The sequence below is a fragment of the Cyprinodon tularosa genome, unplaced genomic scaffold (assembly GCF_016077235.1).
Source record: "Cyprinodon tularosa strain WSP-4 unplaced genomic scaffold, ASM1607723v1 ctg743, whole genome shotgun sequence".
NCBI lineage: Eukaryota > Metazoa > Chordata > Actinopteri > Cyprinodontiformes > Cyprinodontidae > Cyprinodon > Cyprinodon tularosa.
The window spans coordinates 63,323-87,807 of record NW_024039500.1 but is presented as its reverse complement, the minus strand read 5'-3'; the positions used below and the strand labels follow the sequence as shown (position 1 = coordinate 87,807).

General features: G+C 40.8%; 2 protein-coding genes across 2 annotated transcripts; both read right to left on the bottom strand.

Moving 5' to 3' along the window:
* Positions 1 to 49: 49 nt before the first annotated feature.
* On the bottom strand, positions 50 to 22,111 carry saga (S-antigen; retina and pineal gland (arrestin) a). Its single transcript, XM_038269939.1, has 16 exons — positions 21,972 to 22,111; positions 19,573 to 19,653; positions 17,967 to 18,027; positions 17,365 to 17,409; positions 16,992 to 17,191; positions 16,838 to 16,897; positions 15,633 to 15,700; positions 15,419 to 15,554; positions 15,115 to 15,199; positions 14,933 to 15,005; positions 4,091 to 4,228; positions 3,934 to 4,011; positions 3,123 to 3,137; positions 2,932 to 2,984; positions 2,824 to 2,833; positions 50 to 1,710 (listed from the first exon to the last, which is right to left on the bottom strand). Exons 2-16 carry the CDS (start codon positions 19,618 to 19,620, stop codon positions 1,578 to 1,580), a joined length of 1,203 nt encoding a protein of 400 aa, XP_038125867.1. The 5' UTR covers positions 19,621 to 19,653; positions 21,972 to 22,111; the 3' UTR covers positions 50 to 1,577.
* Positions 9,829 to 11,702, bottom strand: LOC119773115 (tripartite motif-containing protein 35-like). Its single transcript, XM_038269940.1, has one exon. It carries the CDS (start codon positions 11,187 to 11,189, stop codon positions 10,188 to 10,190), a length of 1,002 nt encoding a protein of 333 aa, XP_038125868.1. The 5' UTR covers positions 11,190 to 11,702; the 3' UTR covers positions 9,829 to 10,187.
* Positions 22,112 to 24,485: the final 2,374 nt, after the last annotated feature.

Below are 24,485 nucleotides of genomic sequence, written 5' to 3'. Positions count from 1 at the left end.
CTCAAATCAGCAGAGTGTTAAAGAGGTGAAAATAAAAGCAACAACAGGAAAGAGTCCAACAGCTTTTATTGTTCAATCACAGGACAAGGCGTCTTAGCCTTATGAAGCTGCAGCTCTCAACACCAACGTTTCTATGGCTACTAAAAACTGAGCTGCAGGAAGAACATGCAGGTGAGCTTTAAAAGATCGCCTAAATGAAAAAAAAAAAAAAAAAGACTGTAGCTGTTTGAATCACATTAAATCCTGACTGCTGATGAATCAAATTGCTAATGGTAGCAAAAACACTAAAAATACTTTGGAACACACAGATAGGAAATTGAAGTTAGAGTAGAGAGAGTTAAAGAACAATTTAGCTTTGGTGTGCATTAAAAAGAAGGACTTCAGGTGGGAGCTCTCTGTATTTTTACCCATGTTGGGGTTCCACTTTGGATAAAATTAGTCAAACCCCATCGATGTTTGCTTGAGTGGACAATCTATTGGCTATCCATCCATCCATCCATTTTCTGTCACACTCTTTGTTTACTGGCATATATTGACATCCCAAGCGGGTTGCGAGTATTGCTGGTGCCTCTCCAGCTGTCTACGGGTAAGAAGCGGGGTACACCCTTCACAGGTCGCCAGGCAATCTACTGGCTAGAATACAAACAAATGTAACCACCCAGGACGAAGCGCCAGTGCAAAGTCACCACTACAGTCAGGCGGCACCAGAGCATCAGACAATTTGTGTAAACAGAGGAGTCTTAGGAGAAACATCAGACAGCATTATCAGGTTCTCCAATAGGCTGGGTGGATTTGTCGTAACATGCCTTTAAATCAACATCTCCAGTCAGGATGTTGACCGAAGTTTCCAAATGTTGGGGAATTCATCTTTACCTGTGGGCTGTTTTTTTCAGAATTGAACTTAAATGGGTAGATTTATTGTTTAAAGATAAAATGCAAAATGTTTGGGGTTCTTTTCTTCTCAACTTCCACCTATCCTCTAACAATTCACCACAAAGATGATTGTTTTTGTGTCTTGCATGAATATGTGCTTGACATTAAGTTCCTCAAAGTTTTTTTCATTTAAGTAGGGCGACAGTGGCGTTGGATGTAGGAGTTTGCCCTGAAAATGAAGGCCAAGCCCTGGCTCTGACTGTCATTGTTGTTGTGTCCTTGGGCAAGACACTTCACCTGCAGTGTCTACTGATGGTGGTCAGAGGGGCCGGTGACGCCAGTGTACGGCAGCCCCGCTTCTGTCAGTGAGCCCCAGGGCAGTTGTGGCTACAATGTAGCTTGCCATCATCAGTGTGTGAGTGAATGGGTGAATGAATGTAGTGTAAAGCGCTTTGGTCAAGTCTCCTGACTTGAAAAAGGCGCTATGTAAGTACATGCCATTTACCATATAATCTTTGGCAGAGTTAATTTTTTGTTACACCTATAAAATTTGCAGAACTGAGACATGGTTTTAATAAAAGTGTGTTTATGCTCTTCTGTAATAAAACCTTTAGGAACTGAAGTACTTTTCACTCAACAAATAACATCTAAACAGCCCTTCATTAAAGGACCTTTTCTAGAACCACCCCTCTGCCATCTGTCCTCTACTTCTCTTTTGGCCCCATGTCATCCCCGCCCGACACGTTGCCTTCCTCATCATCATCATCACCAGCTCCAATGATCCCCTTCAGGTAGGAGCGCTTGAATTCCTGGAACACAAGCTCGTCCTCCATCTCACTGGGAAAAGAAGGAACATCTCGGTAACAGCTTCACAGAGAGACAAACTCAGATAAAATGGAGCCGTCTTTATATATTAACTATCGGACATGTTTCAGGTGTGAAGTCAGAAAACTTTGAGGAAAAATAGAAACACAAAGAATCACAAAGTTTCTGTGAATTAAAGAAGAATCAATTTGGACCCAACAGCAACTGTCAAGGCAATTATATTTATTTATGCCTTCAAGCCCATTCCATTAAAAATGTGTTCCCAATCTGTCGTTATCTCCTCATAGATGACCCTGCCAATAGTTGGTTTCTAAATTATTCATCATTCTCTAAAGTTCAAAGGTCGACACTGCAGGCTGTACAGACCAGTATTATTAACAGTCTTGTTCCACATTGTGCCTCTGAACAAGACTTTATTTAGTCTCTGCCCTTAAATGTCTCTGTACTTCTTGGTCTCGGTTGATGCCTTCACTAAAACACTAATCCCCTCACACAGGAACCACAGCCCTGGATTCAAACCCAAAACACCTAAAACTTTTTTTTTTATATTTTCAAAGTAAATTGATTTGTAGGTCTTCACAATTTTTGTTTACTGGCATATATTGACATTTGAAAAGGAAAAAAAAAAAAGCCAAATGAGATGACATTTAAATGAAATTAAATAACAAATATCATGGCTTAATTTTTGGCCTAATTTTCTGAATAAAAAAAACCCCAAATATCAGACATCATTTAGACCTTGGTTTTTAGGCTAAATCTGGTCGGTCCATCTAGTCTTGATTTAGTCCAGAAATAGTCGTTGAAAACTGGGCTGTGTTTGGTCTGTGTGAAAACCCAGTTTTTTTTATGTCTTTTCAGTTATTTGAGAAGTACGGCTTTCCAGCTTTCAGTTTTCTAACAAATCTAGAAGTCATTTAGAAGTAAATTGTGTTGTCTTTTCAATGTCTTTTCAACCATATATAGACGTTTTTTGGACATGAGCATGAGTAGCAGTGAAAGAATGCTGCTAAAAAGACAGGAGATGATGAGACCCAATCCTATCTGTGATCATCTGAATTAAAGCCACCAGTTGAACAGAAATGTTCTCCTCAGCTGTTCAATTAGACTGAATACTCTCATAGTTACCTCTCCTTGACTGTCGGCAGCAAGAAAGAACAAACAAAGGGTTACCAGTGAATGACATTGGATGTACAGATGATTTTTACATAACATTATTTGAGAAGAAAGTTCTACCTGCGTCTGGTTTGGGATGCATCAGTCTAAAGGGAACCTCCAGGCCGACCTCACTGCAACGAGAAAAAAAATCTTGATTTCTGTTTAAATGACAGTAGTTATAAAAATGAGTCAGAGTTTTCCTCTAGCTTAAATATACTGTATTATATTTAATAAGACATTCTCAGAGAGGATAACTCTGCTGAACTCACCTAGATCCCATCATCCTGTCAGCATGTTGGAGATAAACATAAAAAATAGATTACAGAACAAAGCCTTCAGAAAAAATGAAAACCCCAAAACAAGACCAAGAGCAACCACAGAGCTCCATAATGTGATTTAACCAGGTGTGAAATAATCAAACACTTATTTTCCTTTGTCTTTTTTGTTCTGAGCACCAAGCCATTGCTCCACGTCCTCTGATAGATAAAATGCTGCAGCGGCTGTCTAAGGTCGACTAGAACTCAACACCTAACAACACTATTATGACCCCAGTCCAAAAGGTTGGGTGGTCAGATCTTCAGGAGCTTTTTTCTAATTCTCTCTCATTGTGGATAATTTATTTCTAAGGAAACTCAAAAAGGGAAGACTATAATTATTTCCTAGTTGAAAAATAACTTTAGTTTATTTAACTTTTCTTCTTCTTCTCTCTGTAGATAACTTTGGTTCACCTGAGCCAATAATAGTAGGACTATAAGCCCACATATGTCAGGGAGGCTTAATATTGCTTATTCCTTTTGATCCTGCAGCTTGATTCAGAGAAGTTATGCGACTGACTGGTAAAAAAAGGCTAACCGATTGGCTTCAAAAAATTAATCTGATCCTATGCAGTTAAACTCTGAGGCATCATAGGGATGGATTTATATCCTGAAATGTTCCTGTACGTTTTATTAACTTTTAGTTTCCTCAGACGGACAAATTTCCCTTAGCTTCTGAGAACTTTGTATTTGTTTATTTTGTCTGTTTGCTTAAAAAAAACACTCACATTTTAGATTAAATACAGAAAAAAAATAAAATACTGACCCTCCAACGATGAGCTTCACCATAACTTTGTATGACACCATGATTCCAAGAACTTCCTTCTGAAGTCCTTCCTTAATGCTGTAAATCAACACAAACAGTTGAAATCCTGCAGACAGAGAGGTAGAGGCTTGCTGCAGAGAGGTGACGTCCTGCTCACATGCTGGATGAGGCCAGGTTGGTATCTTCATGCTTCAGTTTGCCATCCAGAGCAATGCCCCTCCTCTCCCTGTTGTTGGCCAGCAGCGGCAGCAACTTGTAGACTTTCTGCAGCGTCGCTCCGGCGGACACAGAATCTCTGAGATAGAACCAAAATAGGGCAGAGTTAGACAAAGACCAGGGAGAGCAGCAGTTTCTAAACACACAGAGAAATAAGCAAAGACACAAAGATTCAGATGTTTTTAAATTATTTATTTAAACAAAATAGAAAATTGAATATCTGTTTTTTTTAATAAGAAATTACCATTCAGAGGGTTAATGGTTTAACTGAATTTATGGAACTAAAACTCAGCTATAAAGGGAAATAGGGTTTCTATTTCTATTTTTAGGTTTCCCGGGTTTGTTTTTGTTTTCTTTTTGAGGACACTTGCCTTGAAAAAGCTTTCCCCAGATTCCCCTATAAAAATAAATGGCTTTGAGAACATTTTCCTCTGAGAAAATGTCGATAAGATATGAGGTGAAATGATAGAATGACTCACAGCTTCTGACTTTAAGGAGTTAGATATTTTTACAAAAACACAAGATGGCAGCATTTTAAAGTGATGTTTAAAAGTGTCTCCTCATGGCTAACAAGCTGTGTCCTGAGCCCCCTGCTGTTCACCTTGAGGACACACGACTGCGTACCCAGGTTCAGCACCAGTCACATTGAGAAGTTTCAGGGGCGGATCTAGAAAAATATTTATGGGGTGGCCAGAGGGGGGCAGGAATTTTTGAAGGGGTGGCAACATATGGCATTTGTTTACACTGAATTTAATCACAGTTATCACAGTTTGGTGAGAATAGTATGTACAGTAAATGTTTCATGTGAAACAGTTCTTATTAGAAATACATCATACAATGTGATCTCACCTAATAGGAGATAGAAGAGTGATAACACTACTTCTAGAGGGGTATTATCACAGGAAAGGTATTAAGGTAAGACACAGGTGCTGAGTCGCAGATGTTTGAAATTAACTGTCAGAGATGCAGCTTTACAGCATTTGCACAAGAAGAAACTATAGAAAGACAAACTTACCCAGCAGAGATCTATGGACTGAGCTGTACTAAAGTGAGCATAACTACACAGTAGAACTAAATGGGTCAAGGCACCCAAACAAGGTACCGGACATTTATGTATTGTTTACTCTGAACACACATTTTTTCCTGAGTAACTTGACATACAGCAGTTAAGGCAACATGAAAGGGACATTTCATGCATGTAAATATGCTGTAGATAGAGCTGCTGTATCAACAAATCAACAAAAAGGCAGGTACTGTATGTTACATCAAAATCTCCACAAATCTGAAAAGAAGAAACATAAAAATACATTTTGCTTCCAGTATGAAAAAGTACAAAACATTTTGTGAGTAGGTTCATACAGGTCATTTCTTGGATAGTTTCATACTATATATACAAAAAAAGAAACAATAACACTGCTTCATATTAAGCAGGATTTACACAAGTATCACATTTTTAACTTTACTTTACGCTTTTAACAAACATCCATCCATCCATCCATCTTCCTCCGCTTATCCGGGGTCGGGTCGCGGGGGCAGCAGCTTGAGAAGGGAGGCCCAGACTTCCATCTCCCCAGCCACTTCTTCCAGCTCTTCAGGAGGAACCCCAAGGCGTTCCCAGGCCAGCCGAGAAACATAGTCTCTCCAGCGTGTCCTGGGTCTTCCCCGGGGCCTCCCCCGGTGGGACGTGCCCGGAACACCTCACCAGGGAGGCGTCCAGGAGGCATCCTAAACAGATGCCCAAGCCACCTCAACTGGCTCCCCTCGACGTGGAGGAGCAGCGGCTCTACTCCGAGTCCCTCCCGGATGACCGAGCTTCTCACCCTATCTCTAAGGGAGAGCCCAGCCACCCTACGGAGGAAACCCATTTCGGCCGCTTGTATCCGCGATCTCGTTCTTTCGGTCATGACCCAGAGTTCATGACCATAGATGAGGGTAGGAACGTAGATCGACCGGTAAATCGAGAGCTTCGCTTTTTGACTCAGCTCTCTCTTCACCACGACGGACCGGTACAGCGCCCGCTTCACGGCAGACGCTGCACCAATCCGCCTGTCGATCTCCCGCTCCCTTCTTCCCTCATTCGTGAACAAGATCCCAAGATACTTAAACTCCTCCACTTGGGGCAGGACACCCCCCCTGACCCGGAGAAGGCACTCTACCCTTTTCCGGCTCAAGACCATGGCCTCGGATTTGGAGGCACTGATCCCCATCCCGGCCGCTTCACACTCGGCTGCGAACCGATCCAGCGAGAGCTGCAGATCACGAACTGATGAAGCCAATAGGACCACATCATCTGCAAAAAGCAGAGACGCAATCCTAAGGCCACCAAAACGGATCCCCTCAACACCTTGGCTGCGCCTAGAAATTCTGTCCATGAAGGTAATGAACAGAATCGGTGACAAAGGGCAGCCCTGGCGGAGTCCAACTCTCACCGGAAATGAGCCCGACTTACTGCCGGCAATGCGGACCAGACTCTGACACCGGTTATACAGGGACCTGACAGCCCGTATCAAAGGGCCCGGCACCCCGTATTCCCGGAGAACCCCCCACAGGGCCCCCCGAGGGACACGGTCGAACGCCTTCTCCAAGTCCACAAAGCACATGTAGACTGGTTGGGCGAACTCCCATGCACCCTCCAGGACCCTGCTGAGGGTGTAGAGCTGGTCCAGCGTTCCACGACCAGGACGGAAACCACACTGCTCTTCCTGAATCCGAGGTTCGACTATCCGACGGACCCTCCTCTCCAGCACCCCCGAATAGACCTTGCCGGGGAGGCTTAAGAGTGTGACTCCCCTGTAATTGGAGCACACCCTCCGGTCCCCCTTTTTGAACAGGGGGACCACCACCCCAGTCTGCCATTCCAGGGGGACTGCCCCCGATGTCCATGCAACGTTGAAGAGTCGTGTCAGCCAACACAACCCCACAACATCCAGGACCTTGAGGAACTCCGGGCGGATCTCATCCACCCCCGGGGCCCTGCCACCGAGGAGCTTTTTAACCACCTCGGCGACCTCGCCCACAGAGATTGGAGAGCCCAGTCCAGAGTCCCCAGGCCCAGCTTCCTCAATGGAAGACATGTTGGTGGGATTTTAACAAACATCCAAAACAAAATGTAACAGCTCTGTAAAGGCTCACCATAGAGCATAACATAAAGTTGACATGACTATAACACCTGAATGTTGTGATTTCCATGTTACTCAGCAAAACGCTTCACAAATTTATTTAGATCCAATGCCTTTGTGCGTTTTGATTCAATGCTGAGTACAGCCAAACTTGATAGTTTCTTTTCTGTCATAGTTGACCGAAAAAATTTCTTTATGAGCCTGAGACATCAGGCCTAATTAACATCATAGTTAGAGAAATAACGTTCTGCAACCTGATTTTTATCATCTCAAAATCTTCATTGTAGTTATGCTAGAAACATTGTGCTTTCATTGTGCTTTAATTTCTCGATAAATAGTTAATCAGCTTTTACTTGTTTCATTCCGTGTCTCCTCTCCCCATCACCCCCTGGCTCCCTCGCTTTGCCTCACTCAGTTTTCAAAAACAAATCAGTCTCAGTCGCTCTTGCGTCATCTCGTGCTGCATTCACTACAGTCAGTGACATTGGAAATTAGCGGTCGTAATTCTCAAATTATCCATAATTCATAAGCCTCGCTACCTCTACCGCCAACTGGGGTGGCAGCAGGGGTGGCAAGGCTGTCATTTAGGTTGGCATTTGCCACCCTATGCCACCCCAGTAGATCCGCCTATGAGAAGTTTGCAGACGACACCTCGGTGGTGTGCCTCATCAGAGACGACAACAACCTGGACTATAAAGAGGATGTCAGACATCCTCACCACCTTCTACAGAGGCACCAAAGAGAGCGTTCTGACCAGCTGTCTGACTGTGTGGTGTGGAGGCTGCAGCATCGCAGACTGGAAGAAGGTGCAAAGAGTAGTGATTTGTTCCCCCTGCTGCCCCCTGGGAATAGGCTATGCAGCATTTAATACAGGTCCAGCAGGTTCCGAAGCAGCTTCTTCCCCACCGCCATCAGACAGCTGAAAGTTGAAAAAACTCAAAAATCATGTCACAGACTCATTTTTTTGCACAATGTTTTTTCTCCCACAATGTAAACATTTGATCACTGAAGCACTTTTAAAAAATGGAAATGTCATGAGATCTGTACCAAACGAAATTTTATTTTGTATGCACTCTGTGTATACAAGATGACAATAAATGTTGTCTACTGTAAGTCTAAGTACAATTGTTAGTAGTAATTTTGCAATACCTGATAAGGGCACTAGATGGAGCTATTTACTTTTCTCAAGCACTAAAGAAGCTTAACCCCTTGCTCACACTGGCTCCGGTTACCGAGCCGACTGAGACCGCAACTCTCGCACACCCCCTCTCACACCGCCCTTTTGACTATGGTGCGGTGTGGCTCTGCGGCTCCGGCAACAGGTCCGGAGATTTAACTAGCGAGAACAGAAGTTCACTTGAGTTCACGTAACTTCACGCGATAACACGACCCAAATAAGGATCTTGTTGCGGAGGGCTCCGGCACGCCGCAAGGATAGCTTTCTTGCAGAATTTTCTGCAACGCCGGAGTGTCTCGATTAACCGCAGCCGGGCAGCTCAGCAGCCGGTGAGAGAGGTTTACGTCTTTTTAATGACTTAGAATCACTGCGGCGCCGCACCCACCGCACCGCAACGGTAAGTCGGTGTGAGCCTGGGGTAAATCTGTGCTTCTCTGACCTACTTCTTGACAACAATATAAACATATTTAACGCTGATCTTTCTGGCTGCTGGTGGGTGAAAAGGCCAAATCTAGCAGGTTTAAAATGCAAACTGTAAACAGCCTTTAACTATGTATTAAAGTGTAATGACAGAAAAAACATTTTATTACATTTTGATTAAGCTTAAATACTTTTTAAAAGATATTTCCAAATCCCTTTCTTTGATTTCATGGGCCCACAGAGGAGACATGGCCCAAACTGTGGGAGCCAATGACATGCAGTCAAGAGCAAGTCTTGTCTCCATTGACACATTCCTGAGTTCAACTCTTAGCAGGAAGCAGCGCTTAAAACATGTCAACGTCATTTGACCCCATTTTATTTTCCAGCAGGTGTAACATATGGCTCACATTCTATAGCTATTCATGGCTTCCCTGCTAATAAACTGAGATCAGCTTTATAATAAGATTATATTAGAAGGTATTATTTGCTGCTTTTGGTGGTAAAAAAGCCAACAAACCCAATTAACTAAACAGTAACTAAAACACAATACAAGTAAAGGATAAAATGCCAATTAAAACTTAAGTAAAATGTTTATTAGCAGCCACTTATATGTTTAGTTTATAAGCAACAAGTGCCCAACAGAATATTTTATTATTAGTTAACACTTAATTAACAATTAGTTCATAATTTCCTCCTCAGTTTCTATGTTTTTATAAACAAACTCTGAGTATATTTTAAATGATATTTAAAGTTTATCATAAATGAATCATAACATTTAACTGTACACAACATTAAAGTTAAACTAAGTGTTAATAAATCACAAATTGACTGTCAAAGAACAGCTCCTAAATGAACTGTTCTCATTAACAACTAGTAAATGATAGAAAATCAACTAAAATTCATTATTAGTAAATTCTAATGTCCAACTGGTCTATGATTTGTTTTTTCTTTTGTTCTATAGCTAAGGAATATTTACGTCATTCAAGCTTCTCCATTTTACAGTTCATCACAGACGGCATGTCATTTAAAAACCTGCTGAGCTTTAATCAATTTTGCAGTAGATTGCATCAATGATTTTAAAGCCTTTTACTCCTTTGGTACCAAACAGGACACAGCTGGGTAGTCATTAGGGTTTTTTAAATCATGGATCGTTTTACAGAAACATTTATCACATAATTCATTCACTGGATGATTTGATTTTGTGTGAAGGTAAAACTCTAAATGCATTGGCAGCTTACATGACATTTTACCGAAACATAAGGTATTAAATAAAGACACAGAACTGAGTAGATTTTAAGGTTTCAAACTGAAAAGAACCTCATCTAGTCTTCAAATAGATGTTCTTGTGTGGAACGGTCTTGATTATAACTTAGAAGGGTTTTGTGTACACTTATCTCCGTGGGTAAGATCCTTAGAGGGAGTTCAACTCCAGTCCAGAAATAAGGGAAAACTCTGTGTGTGAAGGGGTGTGTGAAGGTGTGGACGTGTGTGTTAGCCTCGGAATTAAAGAAGGACAGTTTCTTTCTGTCCAGGTCCAGCTCCACCCTGATCTTCTTCAGGTTTTTCACTCCGAGCAGCGGACAGATTTGAGGTGGAGACATGGCTGTGAGTTTGTTGTCACACAGCTGGATTCTCCACAATCCTGACCATAAGCCTCCGTTCCTCTGTACAGAATCTTGCAACACGCCCAGTTCCCATCTGGGCTGGTTTTCCACATCCACCTTCCAGCTGCGAGTTCCCGAGCTGAATCCCTCGGATCCCAAGACAGCACAGAAACCTTTGATCCTCTCTGGGTTTTCAGGCAGCTGCCGTTTCCCCCGACACCTCACAGTGGTCAGTTCCTTAGACAGGATTAATTCTGGGTTTGCCATGTTTGGGTCCAGAATGATTGGAGTGTAGGAGACTGTGTCTTTCATGTTCTTCCAGATGTTAAATCCTAGGTTACCCAGATGTTTGGCAACATCAACGAGAGCCCCAGAGGCCAGCTGGGGGTCGTCCAGCTGGGGGCAAAGCTGCACTCTGTCCATTCTCATCTTGAAGTTTAGAAGGAGTGAAACATCTGAAGCCCTCAGCTCCTCCTCTGTGGCTCTGATCGCTTCCAAAAGAGCCGACATCTCTCTCCTCAGTGTTTCAATCTTCTCCTTTATCATCTGACTCTTCTGCTTCTCCTCCTTCTTCAGAGCACACACCTTGACTTCTTCCTCCAAAAACTTGTGCAGCTTCTGAAACTGCAGTTTGATTTGCGTCTCTGAGTTCCGGGCCTGGACCTTGATGTGCTCCGCAGTTTGACTGAAATGGACTTTTACTTGATCAAAAACCTTCATTTTTTCTTCATTTTTTCCTTTATGCTCTCCTGAAGCTCCTTTCTGTCCTGTTGAGCAGCTTCATCGATGGGTCTGAACCTGTGACTGCTGTGTTTTTCAGAATCTCTGCAGACAACACAGGCCAGTTCCTGATGGTCCAAACAGAACATTTTGAGTTTCTCTCCATGAAGGCTGCAGAGATCCTCGCAAATCTTCTGGATTTTCCTCAGAGAGAAACTCTCACAGAGGTTCTTTAACACCAAGTTGCAGAGGGCTTCCCTCTCCTCTGAGATGGTTTTACACAGAGGACACTCCCGGATCGTCTTCTCAGTCCACCAGTTCAGCAGACAGGCTTTACAGAAGCTGTGGCTGCACCGCAGGATGACCGGATCTCTGAAGGTCTCAAGACAGACGGGACAGCGGAGATCTTCCTGTACTTGGCTTGCCATTCTGTCTATAAGGAGAGCTGAGAAAAATGCAGCTCATGTGGAAAACTAGAATAAATCAACCCGAAACTTCAGATGTCTCCTTTCCATCTGAAAACATCCAACTGCAGATCTGTTGAAACTTGCAGGCTGATAGTAGCCGAGGTTTTAAACACGTCTCACTGGATCGCGGTTTAGTCTCAGCAGAGGCGGAGAATTTTTCAGCTAAACTGGTTGATCTTCCATTTCATTCTATAGTTTCTGAACATGTAAACTCCGTTACAAAACAACCCTTTGAAATATTACTTTTATCCTTTTTTAGACACACTCACACTTTAAGCAACAGTTTTTAGAAAAACTAACAAACAATCGAATCCAATTAAAGAGTTTGGCCCTAAGTAACATGATCGGTACTGTCAGTGAAGGATGCCCAAATGTTACAGAACCTGCAAATCCACCGCATGAATGTTACCAGCTGGCCCTAAAAACGCCTGATAAACATCTGATAATCTGTTTTCAACTGATTTTATCTGTCCAGTTATAAAAGTAGGAACAACAACAAAAAACTTTGTTTACTGAGACTTTTAACTCTTTAAATTGTCACCTGAAAAGCAGACCCTTATAAAAAATTTTAAATATTTTTTTTCCAGTGACTTATCTATAAAAAAAACATTTTCACAAAGTTTTACAAATAATCTAAAAATGAAGTTCTAGCATCAACACATACAATTAATCCATCCATCCATTATCTGACATGCTTGTCCCAAGTGGGGTGCTGGTGCCTATCTCTAGCTGTCTACGGGCGAGAGGCGGGGTACACCCTGGAGAGGTTGCCAGTCCAGGTTGTCAAAAACACTCAGTGGATTGAGGTGCCCTCAGGTGTCAGGGAGGGCATTCCACAGATGTGGACCATGGATGTATTCATGTGTGAGAAGGGAATTTTTCAATCAGTCCTGGTGGAGGTGGGATGCCAGTGTATTGAATGGAGAAAGGGGGTAATGTTCTTATGTTTCCACACTCTCATCAGGATCCTGGCTGCAGAGTTTTGAATATACATGTACTGAAGCCTCTGCAGACTCTTTCTAAGGATCCCAATGAGAAGTGCGTTGCAATAGTCCAGTCTGGAGGAGACAAAGTATGAACCACCTTTCTGTTTCTGGGAAGGAGAGGATGGGACGGAGTTTGGAAATGTTAAGGAGATGGTAGAAAGAGGTCTATATGTGCTTCAAAAGTGAGTTGGGAGTCCATTTTTTTACACCTTTACTAACTGTTGATGAGAGTGGGATATCAGTACCAGAAAAGTTGCTGCTGGTTATGGATAATGATTTGTTTGGTGAGAAGTTCCAAACAGGATGGCTTCAGTTTTGGAGCTTATTGAGTTAAAAAAAAAGTTTTCTAATCTACAAATACAACAAATGGATTTATAAACAGGAAAGCAGATAATAAATAATCTAACAATTTGCTTTGTGATGGGAAATCTGTTTATACTAAATGATAAACATGAAAAATGAAATGTGATGTTACCATCTATCGTGACATGTAAATGCGACCATAGAGGTGCTCATCATTCGGACTTCACACACCTTTGCTTATAGTTTATTATATTTAGAGAATAACTTATGAGGTTAAAAGTCCAGAATTTTGATGTTTAACTTGTTCAAATCTATGGAGGACCAAGAAAGTGACTAAAAAAATAAAACTATTTCAGATTAAACTTTAAATCATGCATTAGAAACCAAACTTAAAAGGGTTTTTAAGTACAAATTTTAAACTGATTTATGAAAGACGAAATAACAATACACTGAGTGACTGGAAGATTAAACATAAATGTATAAATCTTAGATCTAACTACTCAGTGTACAAAGAAATTTTTTTTCTTTTCTTTTCTAAGCAGTAAGAGTAAATTTCCTTTTGTCAGAGTTTTTGTTTTTAAAATGAAGTAAAATCTGGGTGGCACTTTTAAAGGTTTTTTATATTAGAGCAATATTTTGTGTAAAATATCATTTTAACTGTTGTAGAAAAATTAACAGTGAAGGGTTAGAAAAAAGACCCTGAATTCAAAACAAAATTTATAAAGTCAGTTGATGAATAAAGGAAATAGAGCATAAAGATTGTCTTTATATACTTAACCCCCCACCCCCTTACCAGATTGGCCAAGCTTGTCTGGTAGGGTGCATGACTGTAAAACACACTTGGATGAATCACATTACGGAGGGTGGGCCCAAAATGTAAAAATGCTCTTTGTAACAATAACAGTCTGCAACGGAGCAATATTTCAAAGATGCCCTTTATCATGTCCCAAAGGGGCTTTTTATATCCTTAAGATGTCAACAAGTTGGCCACTTCCATGAAAGAAAATCAAAAAAAGTTTTAGTGTCATATCCAGAATGATCTGATTAGTTATAACCTGTTTCCACCGACTCTGTTAGTCTCACCATTGAAATAGGTCTCTACAGTACCAGCTCCTTTCCAGACTAATGTTCATGACGCAACTAAGTCTGGCTGGCTAGGCTACATATTATCTAAAAGAACAAAGTGTCTGTTTAGCAGGTTTGGATATGTTGTGTTGGGATCTGGAGGTCTGTTCACCTTTCTCCAGCAGAGGGTGTCCTAGGTCTCCTGGAGCCGAAGCTGACTTCTACACCTGCGGCTCGTTAACTCATCAGGAGACCAGCATATAAGCAGTGGCAGCGCAACACTCCAGTGCCAGAGTGTTAAGCCAGTTACGGTTAGCAAGCCTGAGCCAACCAACCTGTCTGATTCTCTGACTCCCTTGATACCTGAACTTGAACCTAACCAGTTTTGTCCTCTCTGCTTCTTAGAAAGAGCCAAACTGAATCCTGAAACTCTGGAAGAGTTTCTCATCAGAACTACCTGTCTGATCTCTGGAGATCCTTGGATGTTTAAACTGTCTGAACCTGCCTGCCCGCTCTCAAGAAGAGAACTGGAGATAACCTCTGATCTGAACACCGAGAAGTCTGAAGTCAAGCCCTGCCACTGCCAAGCCCTCTGCTCACCATCTGCCTCTGGACCCTCCTGGTTCCCTGCCTCTACCGCTCAGTCAACAACTGAACAGGTACAGACCTGCATTATCCTTCAAACAACAAAACCTGAGACTCAGCTAACCGAGCTGTCCCTCTCTGCAGAGAACCCTGTTCTGACCAGTCCTGGACCAGTCCCTAAATCAGTCTTTATTATTCATTGTGTTTTCAATAAACTGTTAAACTTTTCCTCCATGTCTGAGCGTGTTCTGCATGTGGGTTAGATCCCTTAATCCCAACATCACATGTTGCTTTTTATGCAAAAACAAAATGCTTTGTTGAGTGTGCTAATTGTTACCCAGAATCCTCAATGTCCACACATTTGATGTAGCTGTCATTGGAGAACAACACCACTGTGGCAACCTGGTCAACTGGAAAAAAGAGAAAAGAGATTTAGCTGGGTTGATTTTTACAGTCCAGGAAGTAGGTGTAGTCCAGGTCCTTCAGCAACACTAAGAAGGAGTCATTAGGAGTTTTTACCTGAAAGAATGACGTTCTTGATGGTTTTGTTAGAGTTGTTTGTGATGTTGACGTCAACATGGATTGTCTCACCATGATAGTAAAGCTAATTAGGGATTCAAGGGCAAGGAAAATTAGGGTAACAACGTCAGGAAAATTAGATGATAAAGAGAAAATAAAAACAGAGAAGTTATAGTAAATAAATTTATTAGGTGCTTATCAGAAAGTAAAACTTTTCAGAGTCATACTGCTTATATTTGTCTGGTCTAGACATATTATTTCTGGTTTAATTTAGTGTGTAGATTTATAACATGAAACAACAAACCTCTTTATCCAGTGTGGCCTTAACATGCAGCGGTTTGTCAGACATGACAAAGTCCTTGGTGGTTTCAACTGTAGGTGGGACTCCCTGTGAGTCTGGAGCGTACTGTACCTTCCTGAGCATTAGCTTTACTGTGCTCCTGTTGAACAAACAGATGCGGAGGTTTAACAGTTTCCTACTGACAACTCTGTCTGACATCAGGACAGCTGAGACTCACCGTTTGCGCACTTTTGCATCCTGGCTCTCAGCACTGAATGCCTTAATCTCGAACTCCACTGCACATTGCTGCAACGGAGGAAGGAAGGGACATTTACCGTCCAATTACCTGTATTAATGCATCGCCTCTACTCTGATCCCTGAAGTTAACATTATCAGGAACCACAAAAAATAAAAATCTTACAGGAACATTTTTTGGAAGAAGTTGAAAGGAGTTGAAACAGTAACCAGTAACTAACGGTCCTAGTTTTAGCTTTTGAACAAAGAGGGCCACCATAAAGTGAACTTAGTGATTGGGATGGATTGATGGATGGATGGATGGATGGATGGATGGATGGATGGATGGATGGATGGATGGATGGATGGATGGATGGATGGATGGATGGATGGATGGATGGGACATCTATACCGTAAACCCTCTAATATAGAATATTTCACTCAGGTACATCTTGGTCCCGGCCATTATTGGAAGGAGGCCAGAATTAGAGGCAGGCCTCTATTTCTATTTGATCAAAACAGACTATGGGTGGAATGAATAAAAACAAGATTTTGTGTCTCTCATTTATCGAAAAAGTACAGTTACCATAACGGTATACAGAACATTATTCAGACATCTTCCAGCAGCTGCAATTTTTCTGCATGGCAATACGAAAAAAAAAAAGACACAGAATGAATTCTTGGCCAGACAAAGTTTTAGAAAAAATCAAGGGAAACTGTTCTACCATCACATCGAAATTTTGTTTGAGGAAGGCTAAGTGGAAGTAGGCTACCAGTATCATATATTTCAAGGGAAATTTAGAACAATGAAGGCCAACGGAATTCTATCATTTTAACGCTGCCTGGTTACCACCAGACCTACTGGTAATCACATTTGTCTTTCAGATCAGAACGATTGTGTAAGGCCACTACGATCTTTGTGTAAGGATGGGAATTCCAATGCTAATGGCTTGGATTCGTTAGCAAACATTGCCCCTCTGTGGTACTTGTATGTTACTATCACAAGTTGTTGAGGACCGCCCAGGGAGTCTTGATAGTATTTACCTCCGCTGACAGCGAAACGGGTCATTATTAGAGGCCTGCCGCTATTGGAATACAGGCCAATATTAGAGGATTTACGGTATTTTAGCCCTTCTTCCTGCTCTTGCCATATCAGCCATCTCCCGTAAATTTTCTGCACTGTAATGTCTGCGTTAGATAGAAGCTCACCTTCCCAACATCATGGGGTGCTGGTTGGAGAGCCACTGAGCAAGGCAGATTGTCCGGAAACTGAAAAGTAATAAACAGATTACTCTCAATTTCAAAAGGAGATATAATTTAGCTGCAAAGGCTGGTTCTGATTGGCTGTTCTGTCCTGGATCACCTCGAAGAAGAATGGGTAGGCATTGCTTCCTAGTTTGCGCAGAAGCTTTGCCTGCACCCTGGTGTGGATTCCCTTCTCACGGTCCTGCAGGGGTGGATATACTTGGCTGGTGGACAGGAACAGCTCCCTGCGGAAGGCTATTCCCATCACATCCATGTCATCTCGGCCGTAGCGAAAGATGCAAGACAGGGTGACAAACACTGTAGGGCAGAGCATACAGGCAGTTTAACTCCAGCAGACACGCCTAAAGTAAATATGCTTTCTGTCCACGAGAGTCTGGCTGATGAATTATAATTCAGGGGAATAACTTTGTCAGGCTGGGTTACATCGATGCCTAACAATGGAAACATGAACAGCATGTTTTGGTACCAACCTTTCCTCCCAGCCAGAGCCTCAGGATCAATGAGGACAACGCCATCTGTTGGTAAACAAAGAAAGAGCAAATATTCATGTTAAACATTGAGCAATAGTGAGCAATCAGAAGGTCTTTGACACTTCATGTGAACCTCTAAAACCAAGAGTTAATCTCAAAATTATTTTTTTTTGTGCTTCAGTAGAAAGACTCTCAGGTTGTAGTTTATATTTTCCCTACTGATAGCAGATAGAAACAGCTAAAGTTTGTTTTATTATAGAATTATATTTCTTTGCAACTAATGTTTCTGCAAAAAATGTTTTTGAGATTGTCCATGTTAAAGTCAGTTGGATTCAGCCAGGGACTTTTGAGGTGTTATTAAAAAAAAAACTACAACGTTGGAGAACTAGATAAAAACAAAGAGATATCAACATGACACCACTGTTCTAATTTTCTATAAACCGCCCTATTAATCAAAATAACTTAAATTACAGTGATGATGAATGCATTGTGTGTTGAATAAATCCCCCAATTTATCCAAGAGAAAATAAACTAGTCTCTGTTTCATGATTTCCTTTAACCTTCTTGGGATATGTGCTGAATTCTCCATCATTGAGACTCACCCACTGGATCCACAGAATCGACGCGGTCCACAAAGTCTCTCTTCCCCATGAACACTCCCACCTGAAGCAAACAAAGGCCTTATTTTTTAAAGGGGCTGTTTGTATTTTGGCTTCATGGAAAAAATATGTAAAAAGCAAAAACCACAAATAATGAAGGAGAGTTATTCTTTCCATAGAAAGATTATTTCTATTAATAATTTCAGACAATAAAAAGTGCTCTGACTGTCTTTTTTTTTCTCTGAAGATCAAGCGTTTGATTAATTTCCTATTGAAGTCGTTCTTTTCTACAATATCCACAAGACATCAACCGAATGGCAAATAAGGTTTTGTCTGTTTTTTTTTTTTGTTTTTTTCCTGGATGATAAAAACAGCTTCAATACATCACCACAGCTGAGAACCACTGCCTGGTAGGTCTACAGTAGTAGCAATTCAAAATTTCCCCACTTTTCTTGATTGGCCCTTAACTGGTCCCCTACAATTCTTTTTTTAATCATCAATCTTCTCACTAAAATATTCTTTGTGTCATGATTTCTGAACATTAAGATCTAAAGAGAATTCAGTGAAAGGTCGGAGTCAGAGTAAAAAAAAAAAAAATACATGCCCAGAAGAAGGAGGGGGTCACTCCAGTGGCTGGGAGTTGGCTCTGCATGCTCATGATTTAAAAATACACTAATGATGATAAACTAGTTAAAAAAATTGAAAAACAATTCACTTTCCAACTTGGAAACCAAGTCCAGTGGATTGTTTTTAATGTTTTGGGAATAACTTTGACCTGGATGACTGAGAACCTTCACCAGATGATAAACTAAATAGATGGTAAATTAAAATATTTTTTTGTTTCAGGTTGCTGTCAGACTTTATTCTCTGTTTGTTTATTGTCCTCTGTTTCCAGGAAGAAAACAGGAAGAAAACTGTTCGGTCTACTTGAGAAATCCTGCAGTACAGTCATTGGAAAAGAACGTGTTCAGCCTTGCTCCCTGTTAGCGCCCACACCTCTTCTCAGAAAGAAGGTTTCTGAGCATTAAGGTTTGATCAGCTGAGACCAACAGGAACAGGCTTCTCTTCAGAGATTCCTCTGGAAGGAACTTTACCAACCAAAGACAAAATATCTTCACTGCTCAACATTTTATTTCTATTTATTGTTGATATGAGATAAAGTTCAGTCATCTGAAAAGTTAACTTCTGTACCCATATATCAAGTACAGCAAATTTTTACATGGGTATTCTTACTTGTTTAAAAACATATTCTTAAACAAAATACTCAAAAGCAAAATGGCTTCTTAAGTGCTCATAGCAGCTCAATTACTGATTAAAATGATGTGATCATACAGAAAGGCACTGTATGAGCAAATGCTGGTAATTCACATAATAAGTAAGTAAATAAAAAATACAAATATAATTACAAAATAAGAAATATCTCATAGCTTAGATTCCTTATTATTCAAGTATTTCTCATTATTATTCAAGTTGAATATGAAAAGCACAGTACATTTCTAAAATTTTAAAATTAAATGTGACCTGGTTCTGTCTCTGCAAAACAGATTTGGTCTGAGAGAGAAAAAGTGACGGTTTAGTTGATCCAGTCCTGTAATTATATTTCACTCACCGACTTGTCTTTGCAAGTCTTCTTAAAAATTATGTTTCTTGGACTCATGATGGTGAAGATGAATAAGCTGCTGCTAGAGGCCTGGGAAAAAAGACCAGACAGGAAGCCATTTTTATCTTTCAGACAGTCAGTTCTCTGAATCACCATCACATTCAAATATAACCATTGTACTGAATGAAGAAACCAAAGAAAACAAACAGTGGGTTCAGAGGTTCAAGCTAAACAGATTTTCAATGGCAGTGCTTATACATTCATAGTGGACTAAAGCTTTGGAAAAGCTCTTGTTTCGGCTTAAACTGGCTCCTAAAGGTGAACCATTGACCATTATGTTGTAACAAATTTGTAATAAACCTCCATTTTTTTTCTGATAATAATTGAAATAAGATAGAAAATGTTTTATTTTACTGATTCCAGAAAAGGGAGTTACTGTATTTGAAATTTTTTTGCAATTTCGTATACCTTTCAACAGGTAATTTTTACTGTTACTTTTATAGCTAATTTATTGTAATTTTATTAACAATTCTCTTTTTAGTCCCAATTCTGTTTGGTACATATTTCTTATCTTTGATGCAGTAACTGCTGCAAAGCACTTTGGTCAGCTTAGGTTGTTTTTTCATATTCTATAAATGTACAATTTAGATTTAAATTTGAGTCCCTGGGATTTTCTGCTTGCACAGTTTTCCTCCACATGACGGCAGCAGATCCGGTCTTCGATTATACCATTGATTAGTGTATTTTAGAAACTCTCATCCAGTCAGTTTATTTTCTCATGGAAGGTTCTGTTGGGTCAACTAAGAGTGTCATACACATGGTGCTCTCACAATAATGGTAATCACAGCCTGTTTCAAAGGGAGGCCATGTTAGAATCCATTTCTTCTTGATGTTGAGTTTTTCCAATCAGCCGGTTGACCTCATTGATCTTTAGGTTGATAGAATCTTGATTTCAAACCTAAATCAGTCTCTTAGATTGCTTTTTCAGGGCTTCTTTTGAAAATCTTTTAAAGAATAAAAGAACATGTTTTATGAAGCATTTTATTCACCAGAAACTAAAAGCAACAACTAGAAACAATTTTAGAACCTGGTAATTTTAGTGTAAGTTCGCTCTAGTGGCTGAAGGATCCATTGATTTATTTTTTTAAATGGATCAACCTTGTAACTGAATAATGAGAGATCTAAGTTGACATAAAAAAAGAGCTTTTTTAACAGCCACTGCTTCTCTTTGGAGCTTATATGGATTTCTTGATAAAAATAAATAGTTGAGTTAATTGAATTAAATTTGCCTGGAGATGTGAGCAGACTTGAGCCCATGAGCCTCATAATCCTGTTAAATCCCTCTTAGACTGTGTTCACTGATCTAAACCACAACTTTGATTGTTGTTAACACAAAACAATGAACAGCAGTTTCTGTACAGTAGAAAAACAGATCAAACCAAGGCACAGAAATGTTAGCAAATTATAACAGAAAATATGCATAAAGTAAAATGAAACATTAAGAAGACTAAAGTTAAAGAGAAACAAAAAAGAACAGTTAACACTGCTTCAAATGTCACTGAGCTAAACTATGTTATAACAGAGACTTAAAGAAATGCAAGAGAAATAGCCTGTGGAATATTTTATGGCAAGCTGTTCCAGAAATCTGGAGCCCCTCCTAAAAAGAACAGACCTCTTAAAGCTTGGCTTAGTTTTTCCTTTAGGTGTAATCAACAGAGGTGGATCAGATGACCTAAGGTCTCCCAGGGAAACTTAAAACCAAGATAGACAGAGAAGTGTGAAGGAGAAAGATCATAAATGTAAAAGAGGAGGTTTTTAAAATACGCTCTTTGGCAAACTTGCTCCATATGACAGAAGTGGAGAGACAATCAAAATATGAGCACCAGTTCTGATGGAGCCAAAGACATCAAAGAGAAGCCTTATGATAATAATCTAGTGGAGTTGTGCTTAAAAGATTGTGGATTAATGCCCCCAGGTCACCTTCTGACACACACCAGGAAACCTTCTCCTTAAACGCAGCTGACTGAGATTTATACCTGTTGGCTAACAAATTATTACATCAAGATTTTGGAGCAAATTCTGAATTGCTCTAAAGATTGATTCAATAAATAACATTTCAATGACATCAGTGACAAGATTTTAAGAAACTAACTGAGTTTTCCTACAGTTTTATCATGAGTATTATGTTTGAACCATTATTTTATTTGTGAGCCTCTGAAAACATAAAGCCTTGTGCAGAATAAAACATTACAAATATATCTATGATCTGAATCTGTGTCGCTGTGTCAAAGATGGAGATTAGATAATTTCTCCTCCTATGCTTCCCCCTCCCAACCTTCACCTACAGTAAACAGATGAAAGTGTGATACAGTAAAGCTGGAGGTGTTGGTGGGATAGGAGGTACTCACCTGTGCTGTAGAGCTGCTGAATGAGAGGAGGAGACAGGTGCTAGTCCAACCAGCTCTATATGTAAACACCTGCTGTCTTTCATGGCTCCTTCAGCCAATCAGAAAGACTCTGCTGTGAACTTTGTCCTCCTCCTCACAGCTAAACATGCAGGCAGCCAGACTTCCTGTGACTGAGCCCTCTGAGAGGATTGGAGCTGGTTCCACCTCCGTCAGCATAACTGGGACAGATTAGAGAGACATGAGGGGAACGTTGATGTGGAACATCTGACCTAAGCTCTGCCTTTATCCCCCACAGCTCGCTGCTTTCTCTTTATTCATCCTGACACTTCACAGACATGTGGGTCCAACCAGGAACCTCTATGCAACCAAAAAGATGTGTATTTTCTCAACCTTTACCTGGCAGCATACAGTGCTCCATAAAACTATTCGTACCACGTGAACTTTCTACAAATTTTGCATCATGTGCTTAATTTGGGGGCTTTATTGGTTAAATAAAGCCCCCTGATAACGAAAATAAAATTAATACTTATTTAAAAAAAATACTACAGCGTGCGCTGGGACAGAATTGGCTCCTCCAAGTCTGAGGCCATGGTCCTCGACCGGAAAAAGGTGGCTTGTCCCCTTCAGTTTGGAGGAGAGTCCCTGCCTCAAGTGGAGGAGTTCAAGTATCTTGGGGTCCTGTTCACGAGTGAGGGAAGAATGGAGCAGGAGATCGATAGATGGATCGGTGCGGCTGCTGCAATAATGCGGACGCTGCACCGGTCTGTCGTGGTGAAGAGAGAGCTGAGCGAAAAGGCAAAGCTCTCAATTTACCGTTCGGTCTACGTTCCTACCCTCACCTATGGTCATGAAATTTGGATAATGACCGAAAGAACGAGATCCCGGATACAAGCGGCTGAAATGAGCTTCCTCCGCAGGGTGGCTGGGCTCTCCCTTAGAGATAGGGTGAGGAGCTCGGTCATTCGGGAGAGGCTCAGTGTAGAGCCGGTTCTCCTCCACATCGAGAGGAGTCAGTTGAGGTGGCTCGGACATCTTCTTCGGATGCCTCCTGGACGCCTCCCTCGGGAGGTGTTCGAGGCACGTCCTACTGGGAGGAGGCCCAGGGGACGACCCAGGAAACGCTGGAGAGACTACGTCTCTCGGCTGGCCTGGGAGCACCTAGGGCTTCCCCCAGCAGAGCTGGAGGAGGTGTCTGAGGAGAGGGAAGTCTGGGAGTCTCTGCTTAGTCTGCTGCCCCCGCGACCCGGTTCCGGATAAAGCGGGAGACGACGAGTATGAGTACGAGTACTAAAGTTAGGGAAGAAATAAAAAAATATATTATTAAGTCTCTAGAAAAAAATAAAAAATAATTCTGAGCTCTTAACATTCTAAATAATTAAATAAATGAAAATAAACATTAAAAGAGGGAAAGACAAAAAAACAAAACAAAAAATTCAAGCTTAAAATTTATTTTGTAAGGTAAAAAAAAATGTTTTAAAAATAAAATAGAAAATATTTGTGTCAATAAGTGCCACAACTCTGTTGTATTATTTACATATAACAAAATTAAAGAAACATTTATTGAATCCCCTGCATCCTCTATTTTTCCATTGACAATATGATCACATGCACATATGTAGTTGGCATGCTCATACTATTGATATGTGGAGTGAATGTGCAGAAGCAGTTTGAAGGTTGAACAGCAGGTCTGATCCGGTCTGCAGAGCTTTATGTATGAAGTGTGATGCTGCAAGGCTTTAATCCCCCGAGTTGCCTGTCAGCAGGTAGAGAAACAACACGGGTGGATTACAGGCTGCTCTGCATTAGTCATCAATATCACACTGGAAATTACAGCGTACACATGCACACTAAGAGCACACATAGAGTTCACCAGGAGAGCTCATCTGGCAGCAACTCAGAATTTTCTAAAGATCTAAATAATTTCTGTTTTTCGAGGTGTCTTATGGTTTAAACATGATCCAAACAGACACACAGGTGATCTATAGACAGTCCAAAGACACAGCCTGCATTTATGATTGTAGTGCCCTTTTCAGTGGAACTGTACTTTAGATGCAGGATAAAACATTGTTTTCAACATTATAGCTTTGTAAATTAATCTGTAAATTTATTTGCAGAAATAAAAAGTACAGTAAAAGTTTGTTGATAATTTCTAAAATTCTAAAAGTCAGGTGTGAGCTCTCAGATGTTTTTTTTTTTTTTTTTTAACAGTGTCCTGTCTGGCAATATGGCAATAAGAATAGTTGTCTTGATGCCAAAAAAGAGCCCAACAGATTTTGCTATCACCAGTGGAGCAGTATGGCTATTGCCATAGTGTTCCGCTTGATTTATGCATGTATACAGCTTTATTATAATTCATGCAGGGAGTATCATAGATTGTATGGATGTTGCAATGGGAAAGTAGAACATTAAAGGAAAAACTGGAAAAGGGATAAAAGATGAAAGAGAGAGGAGATAAAAGGGAGACAATGATAAAAGGCCCTGGGATGTTAATATAGTTAGCCCTAAACCTAACCA